An 11,144-nucleotide genomic window follows, 5' to 3' on the forward strand; every position below is an offset into this window, starting at 1 on the left:
CGGCTGGTGTTGCAGAGGAAAAGAGTGCTGCTGGAACGAGAGATCGCCTCTCTGGACCGAGACCGAGCCTCACTGGAGAGGGAGAGGGCAACGATAGAGAGAGAAAAGGCAGTGATAGAGAGGGAGAGGATGATGGTGGAGAAGGACAAAAATGCTCTTAGCAGGGACCGACTGGCTTTGGAGCTGGAGAAAGCCAGACTGGAGAGACTTGTTGCACCAAAAGGAAGAACTGAGGAGGTTACAGAAGACAGCAGCAAGGTGACACACTCAGATGTCACGGACAGGAGGGAGCGGTTACTTTATTTGTTTGAAAAACTTGTTGAACATTTTTAAGAAAAGTCTCTCCACATACAGTGCTTTGGGAAATATTTAACTTCAAATGATTTTTATTTTTACTTGGTACGTGTTTTTTATTCTGTGCAAAACTGCCCTTGAAGAAACATACATTTAATATTTATGAGCATTTTTCTTCTTTGCTGCATCTACATGTAGTTCAAGATCCACAATATACTTCATCTGTTAGTTGTCAATAAAATGTTAATCCACTCCTAGTTCAGAGAGGTCTTCAAAACAACTTTATTCACTTGTGGTTATTCCATACAGAGCACACAATAGCAAGCTATTAGCATTATTCTTAACCCCATCCACACCCCACACCCCCCAAATCAAAAACTAGTCTTTAGTTGATTGACTCTCTACATTAGAGTGTTTGGTTTAGGCTATTGTGCATGGTCAGAACATCACTTTTTGAAATGTGATATAACAAATATTATAGTTCATGTGAAAAATCTGCTTTCAGAATATATATTTTTATATTACAGTACAGACTTTACAACAAGTGAGTGTGTTTAAATGCATCTTTTATTGCATTAGTTACTAAATTTGCCCTTCATTAAGCTCCAGCTTCAGTATGTTTGTTAGTATACATTTGCAAATATGTTAGACTTGTCATTAATATTAATATTACATTTTTTTACAAAACATATTTAAACAATATTGTGTTGTTTTTTTTCTGCCCATCTTGAACAGACGTTAAACATAAAACATGTGACATGAGGGTTTTTAATAAACTGTTGTTTAATCCTTATCAAATTGCAGAACATTTTGGCTTTTGTTTGTTTGTGTGTGTATTTGTATGTGTGTGTACTTCCATTTTGGTAGTTGATAAATTGAGAGAGTGATAGTTTTAATGTGTATGTGTGTTGTTGTGTTATAGCTGGCATAGAATCCTGAACAACAGGAAGAAGGTGGAGTAGAGCACCGTATGTATTTAGTCGCCAGAACCTTACCAATCCATTGTATACTGTATGTTAGCAGCATGTTTGACACGTTTAAAATATGCTGTTATAACCGATTGTTTGAGGATTGAATAAATGGTATATGTGTCAGCCTGTGTGCTGTTGTGTGTCAGTATGTACAAAGACGGGTACATGTGGTTGTATTTGTGGGAGTCAGTGTGCAAGAGTGTAGGTACACATCTGTGTGGTTAAATGAGATTCCCGATGGGTATACGGGGCAGGCAGATGTAAGCCTGTGGGGTCCTGCTGAGGTTGATGGGGTTGCCGTCCAGACGGATGTCCTCCAGGGCATTCCAGATGTAGTTGAAATCTTTCAGGTTGCAGAAGGTGTCCTCGTGCATCATCTGAATATTGTTACGCTGCAAGAGGAGATGGGAGAACGCATCAGAATCCACCATGTATTTTAGATTTTGATGAGGCTAATCAGCACAGTAGAGAGATATTACCATTACAGTTGAGAGTAGCGCTCATAGTCAATCATGGTATGAATTCTACATTCTAAAATGCTATCAAGTTAGACAGTAATCATGCCAGTCAGAAACCTTTTACCTAACTGTCCAGTAAATTCTTCAAAACAGTTAAGAGCTGTGACTGACAAGGTTGCTGAGGGGAGCTGCAGAGTCCAAAGAAAATTCTCTGTGGGGGACTCCTTTCACATTTTCATTAAATACACTGTTACAAATTTGTTGAAATATATCAAATAAGTGAGTACTAGATGTACAGAGATGACCCATTCATGTCTTTGTGAAATGTGTCAAATCTGACTGAACTTTTGAGGCTGTCCAGTGCCCACTGGGATAGAGAAAGGGGGTGGGACTGACTTCTCATTGATAATCCAGAAGGGTTCCTGAGCTGTTCAGTGACAACAGATTGTAGCTTCTGGGCTGCTTTAAAGGTCTTGCACACTTCTAGGTCTGTCCACACAGGTATTTACAGTACTTTCACTACTTGTCAGGGCCATGCGGGCATGTGTGTGCTCAACTGACATCTTTCTGATTCTCCTGTTCTTCTTCATGAACAACCTGAAAAACACCTTTCATTATTTCAGATTGCCTTTTCAATTAAAATTTTTATGTACCTTATTTTCATATTAAATAACACCTTTAAAAAGTCCTACTCCCAACAATGCAAAGAACCTGCTATATGCTTTGAACATTTCAAGGTTGGCCAGTAGTGGGCAGTGGTGAGACATGACACCAGAACAGACATACTGTACCTGTAGGTGTAGAGATCGCAGGCTATCCGGTAGAGGCACAGGGATGTAATCAATGTGGTTGTCTGTTAGGTACAGGTACAGCAGGCGAGTCATATCCTGGATACAGTGAAAAAAGATATAGATCATTACTGGCTGAGACCTGAATTCAAACACATTTTCAGGTAATCTTGTCAATGCACGAGTGTTGTTTCAAAAAAGATGTAGGTGTTTAATGCTCTTTGGTACATTCAGCCACTCATGTAACCCTCTTAATCTGGCAAACAAAGTGGCTATTTATTCATTCCATTATCACAAGATTTTGTAATTTATTTTAAAAAAATGTTCTTGACAGAATATCAGTATCATGAGAACTCTGAAACGTGCAATCCAGAGTTAAAACCACTTAAAAGACTACTATAGTGTTGAGTGAAGGAGCCCCAGCAGTACTGGATATTAATATTTGAGAATTCATCTAATCTAATTATGATTTATTTGATTTTTGTGCATAAACATGGAATTAGCAAACATTTTTAAATATGGATCCTTTAAGATACGCACAGAAAGAAAAACTATATAATTGCTATTTCCAAATTACCTCATATGTCATTATATTTTTGCCTCTTTTGTACTGCAATATTTTTGACCTATTGGAAAAGATACAGTATACACCATTGTGATAAAAGTGTGTACGTACTTTGAATGCCTCTTTGTGAATACCCTTGCTACCAATGTTGTTGTGGCTGGCATCAATCAGGGTCATGGTCTTTGGGACAGCAGGCAACTGTGAGATGTGATTTTCACGGATCACCAGCTCCTCCAGCTCAGGCAGACCCAAAAATGTTCTGTCCTCGATGATCTTTATCTCGTTGGCGGTTAGATCAATCCTCTTCAACTTGTCTGGAAGGAGGTGAGAAAACACACATCAGTGAAAGTAAAGGATGTGATTAAATGCTTGATGTTCATCATTATATTTAGTTCTAGTGTAATGGTCATACATTTTTCATTCAAACAGGAAACATACTCATGGAGGCGAAGTCAGACTTGTTGATCTTGGTGATTTTGTTGTAGCGGGCATAGAAGTGGGTGGTGTCTTTAGGGAGAGGTGGTACACTAACCAGCTTCAAGTCATCACAGTAGACAGAACCACCGAGGCACGTGCACAGCAAGCAGGTGGGCATACCTGGAACAGATGGATAAGAAGGAAGAGAAGAGGAGAGGGAGGGAGTAAAATATGAAAACTTAGGAGGCAGCATGAATGGGGATTCAGAGAATAAGCTTGATATCACCAAATCCTCAAGAGGGGCTATTCCACAGGGCAAAGTCAGTCAAGACAGGATGTCAGGATTCGTCATTTTGCAGTTAAGTTCTAAAGAAAACTGAGACTTTACATCATGCTTCTTTGAATTTAATTCTTCAGTACTGACCTGGGAGGATCACAGGTTCATCAGGTTCTCCAGGCCCTGGCAATTCAGAGCTCACTGAGCCTTCTACATTGCCAGCAAACTCCTGAGGGGTTTCTGATGTAGTCGGAAGCAGCCCCTCCTCTTGTTAGAGACAAGATTAGGTGTTAAAGGAACTAGTTAGAACAGCATGGGTATGAAGCAGGACGTCTGGCAATCAGTAGCCCACTGTTTGCCACAGTGATAAGTTACACACAGTATATTAGCAGTGTTAACCAAGTTTTGTGGCATTTAACTGATGAACTGAAGTTAAATGAAAATGGCTTTTTGGTGTTAATAACAAGAAATGTGATATGCTTATTGGTTACAAACAATGTGATTGTTAGAAAAAAAACAACACTTTCAAAGGGAAACCAGTTCATGTAGGTTTGGTATTTAGAGATTCAGTTGCCTCCATGGTGGGATGCTAAACTAGATAATCACAATAAAATTAATGAATAGCTCAAGACATTGCTCAAGTAGAGCTATTGTCTTTTTACTCTTGACCAGGTACAGATGGTTCAGTCATTTCTTTCCCAGTTCTTGTCTAACAACTGTGTTTCACAAAAACACTTGCAAAGCTAATTTTGACATTTGTTTACTAGCTTGCAGACTTCTTCCTTGTTTTCCTGGTGCACTGCTATGCTAGCAAATATCCACTGGTGCAATAGCAGGAAACAAAGTTCAAAATCAAAAGCTTTCCTGTGTGTCCTTGTTCAGGATACAAAAAACAGGGACTCACTCATAAATACCAATGCTCCATAGGACCCCCAGTATTCAAAAACTCCCCACAATGTCTTTAAAGCTGCGGGTTCTCAAACAATTAGGCAGCTGCGGAGAGCAGGGAATCAAATAACTAATTTTCCCAAGTTTACTGTGAAATTCAGGAAGAGATAGACAAAACTGATAAACGAGGAACAGTTTTTAAAAATATTAATTGGCTCCCTAGGCTAGCAACATCATTAGCAACTTGTGTAATTTACCTATTCATTTTAGTGTAGTTTTTTAAGTGACATAAGGGCCTTAGTCATAACTCACGCCGTAGATACTGACCTTTGTCAGTGTCAGGCCCCAGAGTTACGTCAATGATCTCTGTATCTCCAGAGCCAGAGACACCAGAAGCTCCAGAGGCTCCAGAGATGCTTACATCTCCAGAGACTCCAGTATCCCCTGAGGCCCCTGAGATTCCTGAAGCTCCTGAGATTTCCCCAGAAGCACTCAAGGCCTCCTGGGGTACAAGTTCATGAATAAGGGGCAGCTCCTCCTCTTGTTTGAGCCAAGGGTTGGGGTTAGGAGACATGAAGTTAGGAGGATGAGGGATGAGATGGACAATCAATGAACAAATTAGTCAGTCAATCACACTCACATTTTAGATGAGACAAGATGTTAGAAAGACAATTATTGCGAATAACACAAATACAGTGCCACTCATTAGAACAAATGGGTAAGATCAACATTTAACTACTTTAAAAGAGATGCAGTTAAATGAAATTAAGACAATAGCTCAACATAAATTACACAGAGTAAGACAGGTTAATGATACGCTGATCAACAAATAGTGCTACACAGCCTTACTGACAAATGTCTGCCCAGATAAGCTACTAACCTCCAGATATTAATGTTATCCTGGACTCACCAGAGTCCCCAGAAACCCCAGAGCTTCCAGAGGCTCCTGAAATCAAGAGATAACCAGAGAACCCAGAACCAGACTGGTCCCCAGATTCTCCAGAGCCTAGGTGGAGTTCAATGGGAATCCCAGAGCCTTCAAAGCCAAAGGGGAGTTCAGTGGAAATCCCAGAACCTCCAGAGCCAAGGGGAGGTTCAGTGAAAATCCCAGAACCTCCAGAACCAAGGTCCCCTGATGCTCCAGAAAGGGAGAATTCCATAGTATCCCCCGATCCAGAGAGATCCCCAGATCCCCAGAGATTTCCAGATATCAAGATGTCTCCAGATACCAAGAACTCCCCAGATCCCCCAGAGCTGAGGAGCTCTTCAGAGGCTCCAAAGATCAGAACAAACTCACCGGAGCTCCCAGAGGCTCCAGAGACCAGTAGATCTCCTGAACTCCCAGACCCAGAAGCCCCAGAAGCCCCAGAAGCTGCTGAGGCCTCAGACCCTACGAAGCCCCCAAAATCCCCGGAGACAAGAAGGATGTCAGTGGGTGTCAGATGCAGCTCCACTTCTTGTTAGAGACAAGATTAGGTATTAATACACAGACTGAAATTATTCATTAATCAGACTGGAGTTGACGATGATGACAAATGGACATGACACATTTAACCTTTAACAGCTAGTTAAATGGATGACATGCACAGGAAAAAGATGACTGCTGAAGATGCAGACAATGTGTTTAGAGGACATGGGTTTAGTGCACCTCAGATTTTGATGTTTTTGTTAATCATGGGAAATGGTGCTTACACAACTCCATAGGCCGAAGGAGTGCCTATCACTTTTAGAGAGCTTTGTATATGAAGTGACTTTAATTTTATGAGTGTGCAGACTTAAATGTATGTGCTTTTTCAGACCTTTCTGTGTGTCTGGGCCCATGAGAACCCCAGATCCCCCTGAACCTTGAGGGATGAGCTGGGGTTTTAAGGGCAAGTCGTTCTCCTTCTCCTCTTCCTCTTCTTCCTGTTCCTCCAATGAGGCCTCAGGTACAGGGTAGTTATAATCAGGTGGGGCCAGTGTTCCAATCTCTATCTGAGGGAAAGACAGCAGCAGCAAGTCAAAAGTGCAAGAGAATCTCACTTAAGAACTGAGTAACCTGCAAAACCTGCAAAGCTCTAGATTGCTACATGTTCATGACACACAGGCAGGCAAAACACATACATATGTAACCAATAAACAGTGTACATGCTTCCAAACTCAAATGTTTGGCAACTCAGTGAAAGGTTCTTAGGCAATCTGTTGTGTAGCAAGACTTCTATTTCTATCAGTAGATGGCAATGAAGTGTCTAGATTGATGTATCCACAGTGATTAATCTTTGCACTCACCACTAACCGACACATTCTGCATTTGTAATTGCCATAACAACAAATATCTCACCAACCATACATGCCATAGTCTTTGTTTTAAGACTTGATATTCATTCTTTTATTCATTTTTTAAGCACATTCTTGAACTGATCAGTAATAAATTCAAGGTTCAAATTTTGTCAGATTTGGTCAAATTGTTGTAATCTTTATAGAACTGTTTTCCAGACTATTTGTATATATGGTCACACACTCAGTGTAACACATTTTTTCCAGGCAGTCCAAAGCTCAAAGTTGATGGTGTTTGTTGCCATTATTTTGTTCCCTCTCCTAAACTTAAAGGCTAGACATACTGCAAAGGGATTATAAAGTAAAACCATACTAATACCTCAGCTCCTACCTAATTTCAAAAAGATGAATTTACTTTGTAAACAAAGGCTAAGCAATTTTCCTCATCAAGTAGGCCAGCATGTAATTTTTATGTTGTGAAATAAATTCAGAAACATGCTCTGCCAAACCAAGCAAGCTTTGTGGATTACAGAGCTTTTGGCCCCTTTATTAAAAGCTTCAGGCATATACACCTGGTATTATAAGTAGATTTACAGCTATTACATTTGCTTTTTGATGTTCTAGTGTTTGATGAAACCTGCAGTTTGGTCATTCTCCAGACGAGGGCAATGAAACCCCACACACTGCCACAGGTAATACCTGACACTCTCTCACGCCCAACTAGGCTGACTCAACCCTTCATAAAGGGAATGGTCCTTGTGGAACCAAGACACACATGGTAGCTGCAAGAATGCATATCTGAGTCTTTTCAACTGCTTTCAAACTAAATAATCAGATGTCAATAAGCCAGGATGTAATCAGAAATACAACTGAACACAAAGTCATGCAAAAGCTTTAAATGCAGCAGGAGATATCCAGCACAGAATGTCACATTTTAAAGTTTAGCAGAGACACACTTTGGGATACAACAAGGTAGGCCTTTGAAAGGTCTTGCACAGTTACCTCACTGCAGCTTTCCCCTTCATTTCCCCCTTTTCCAACATATACACCCAAGGGGAAAGCAGACAACAACAAAAAAACGTTCTTGAAGCAGCATGGGAATATCGAAGGCACAGAGAGCGACAGTGAATGTGGGCATCATGCCAAAGCCAGATGGTTATGTTGCTGCTGTATATGTTGTATTTCAATTAGTAGACACATTCTGTAAGGTGCTTCAGCTTCAAAATGCTAGATGAGTTTTAAGGCTGAGCCCTCCCAGAAAATCTTCACACTGGTTTACCAACTGCATCCTTTACAACAAACAAAAGGACAAAGTAATTTCAATTATATAGTTTTTCTTTCTGTGCGTATCTTAAAGATCACCCCAGGTGGCCAATGCTGCACTAGGACATCACCCATCTCATGGTTCATATAACTGTACAATAACATGTACAATGCCAGATTAATTTACAAAATAAAGTCTAATAAAAAGTGATGTGGAACTTTTTGAATCACATTTCTCTCTCCAGCCCAGAGTGAATGTCAAGAGAATTTCTGCACTGTGAAGCTTAAAGGAATAGGTCAACATTTTGGTTTGCACATAGGGTTAAAAGTAGCCAGACACATGAAGCCCCTAGTAAACCACAGTGCATTGATTTTACTGCTCATTTAAACCATATAAAAACCAAATACATATACTGTTAAATGGGTTACTTGGTGGGCTTTAGAGGTGCTGCTAAGCAGATTTTGTTTAGGCAGAGCATGGCTAGCTGTTTCCCCCTGTTTCCAGTCTTTGTGCTAAGCTAAACTACACATAAGACTTTGAATGCATGAGAGTGAAAACATTTTGCTTGGATAACTTTGTAGATGAGCCTTCACAGCTCGAAAAAGGGACAAGCCCTGAGGAGAAAATAGAGACACAAAAGAGTTGGATGTGGAAAGTAAAGACTCAGCATTCCAGAGGCATGAAGCTGATCACTGCTTCATTTCTTGCCTGACGTGTGTGTGTGTGTGAATAAAATCCATTTAATCTTCACTTTATTGCATCCTGTCCATCTGAAGATCTGCCCTCTCATCTTTAAATGTTTTGTCAACGAAATAAAGTGACAGATCCTTGCAAAATGCTATTTCTCAACTCTGCAATTATGAGTCAGAACTTTGTGTTTACTAAGTGTGGACAACAGGATGAAGATGTTTCTAGTAACTCTAAGTGTAATTGTTTCTCCTTCCTACTTCAACAAAATCTTGTGCAATGTGCTGTGTTGAGCAGGCTTGTTATCCTTATTAAAGATTTTCTCATGACAACGCTTCCAGATTGAGCTGTAAAGCCTTGCACCACAGAATTCAGTCATTTAAAATTTAGGCAAGATGTTGTTCTGCAAAGGTGGATGACAAAATAATTCACTGCTTTATGTTTCACTGGATTGTGGGATAGGATTCAAATAAATAGTAGTGTGAGTGCAAGCCACATCAGGTTTAACTTACTGTAAGTCACTGGCTTAGAAAATGTCTGCTGAAAATCCTATGTGGGCAATTTGCATTGTGCTATCTTGACATTGCTTTGCCTTAATTTCCTTTTTACAAAGAGCTATGAATGGGAACATGAAATCTGGCTGCAGCTTGCTATTCCAGCACACCCTGCAGGCTTGCCACATCACACTCAACTTGAGCTGATTTAGAGGGTATTCCTCAAATGTATTTTTCTAGTTAGCAACCCTTCCTGCCATTTGTCACTAGCTGTCCACTCATCTTTTAGAAGCTTTCGTGCAGAATAGAGTGACAAAGGAATTCAGTCCCAGAGGGCACAGCAGTCCTTATGAAGAGTTAGTGTGGGGAAATACATGGAAATAATGTTCCACTTGTTTCCTGTATTTTTCATCTTTGTGTGTCACCACCAGAAATATATACTGTGACCAAAGGTAAAGTCAAAATAGAACCATACATGATGGAACTGTTCTGGTTCTCAGCAATATACACACCAAGAAAATGCAAACATATTCAGCTGCTCTGTGTGTCTGTTCTTGTACTTGCTGTATAGTGAACACCAAAAAAAGTTTTTTTTGCTACAGAGTGAGGACATTTTTGGAAACTGAGGGTTACTTTGTGAAACACCTTTGAGGGTTAAGACTTTTTAGGGTTCAGGTTAAAATTAGGTTTGGGTTAGGGCTAAGCATTTAATTCTGATGGTTAAGGCTAGGATAAGGGGCGAGGGGATGCATTATGTCCGCACACACCCACACTTTTGTGTGTGTGAGAGAGTGTAAGTTATTCTTTTTTTTCAGGCAAGTAATAAACATGCCTATCATTGAGGTATAAATATTATTTGACTCCACAGAAATTGCTCCAGATGCAGTCTGTGGAGGATTGTAGTGCATGCAACTTAATAGAGGCTGACCAAAGAATAAAACTGAAATTGTTACAGCAAGCCGCACACCAAAAGAGCGACTGGACTCAGTAATAGGCAGGACTCAAACTCAGGTCAGAGAAAGATATTTATTTGACAGAGTATGGAAAGGAAAGGAGGTGGCGAGGATCAGACGCGGAGCTGGCGGTGTGGGTCTCAGGCGTTTGGGGCCACTGAAATGACTGGACCACTGGAGGAGCCGCCTGGGGTCGGAGGAGAGGTTTTGGCACTGCGTATATAGCAGAGAAGTAGATTAGGAGAGGGGACAACAGGCGGATGAGGGTGTGATGAAGTAGAGCACAACACAGGTGACCTGCGTATAGAGGACTGCTGGCTCCGGGCTGGAGAGCGTGCTTGGATCCCAGCGCCGAGGTAGGTAGACAGGAACAAGTGTCCACACTTCGCTGGCCCAGACACTTGACACGGACCCCAACCAACGATCGTCGCTCGGCAGCCAGGCCCACGGAGGCATAGGTGGCCTCAGGGGACACTTAGACACTCCTCCGTCATCAGTTCAGAAAACAAAAACACTCCTCCGTCATCAGTTCAGAAAACAAAAACCTAAGATACTCCTCGGTAATCCAACATAAACTCCTTGGTGAGCAGTTCAGAAAAAACAAAGGGCTCCTCAGTAATAAGATCACAAAACAATAAACAAGACATAGAAACTCACTCAAGTCGACACAGTGGATAACATCAATATACCAGAGTAGGACAGTCTTAGTAGACATCAGGATCCAGGACGTGAAACATGCGAAGTCGCCCGGCAGAAGACTGAGAGATCATCTGGCGACGAGGACACACCAGCGCTGTGTTTAAGTATGGTTCAGCTAATTGAGCGCAGGTGT

The 11,144-nt window shown here is 41.0% G+C and overlaps 2 protein-coding genes across 2 annotated transcripts in view; one reads left to right on the top strand and one right to left on the bottom strand.

Annotated features, from left to right (window-relative positions):
• The window catches only part of LOC109959780 (uncharacterized), a 2,672-nt gene extending 1,823 nt beyond the window's left edge, over positions 1 to 849 (top strand). Inside the window, exon 5 of the mRNA XM_020599429.1 lies at positions 6 to 849. Coding sequence (XP_020455085.1) covers positions 6 to 333 — 328 coding nt within the window. The 3' untranslated portion in view covers positions 334 to 849. The remainder of the gene's footprint in view (positions 1 to 5) is intronic.
• Positions 850 to 1,453: 604 nt separating this feature from the next.
• Positions 1,454 to 11,144, bottom strand: part of epyc (epiphycan) — a 19,686-nt gene continuing 9,995 nt past the window's right edge. The window contains exons 3-10 of the mRNA XM_020599430.1: positions 6,458 to 6,632; positions 5,539 to 6,114; positions 4,986 to 5,198; positions 3,918 to 4,037; positions 3,515 to 3,673; positions 3,188 to 3,390; positions 2,515 to 2,610; positions 1,454 to 1,657 (exon numbers count right to left, since the gene is read on the bottom strand). Coding sequence (XP_020455086.1) covers positions 1,487 to 1,657; positions 2,515 to 2,610; positions 3,188 to 3,390; positions 3,515 to 3,673; positions 3,918 to 4,037; positions 4,986 to 5,198; positions 5,539 to 6,114; positions 6,458 to 6,632 — 1,713 coding nt within the window. The 3' untranslated portion in view covers positions 1,454 to 1,486. The remainder of the gene's footprint in view (positions 1,658 to 2,514; positions 2,611 to 3,187; positions 3,391 to 3,514; positions 3,674 to 3,917; positions 4,038 to 4,985; positions 5,199 to 5,538; positions 6,115 to 6,457; positions 6,633 to 11,144) is intronic.

Source organism: Monopterus albus, unplaced genomic scaffold, assembly GCF_001952655.1.
Source record: "Monopterus albus unplaced genomic scaffold, M_albus_1.0 scaffold41.1, whole genome shotgun sequence".
Lineage (NCBI taxonomy): Eukaryota > Metazoa > Chordata > Actinopteri > Synbranchiformes > Synbranchidae > Monopterus > Monopterus albus.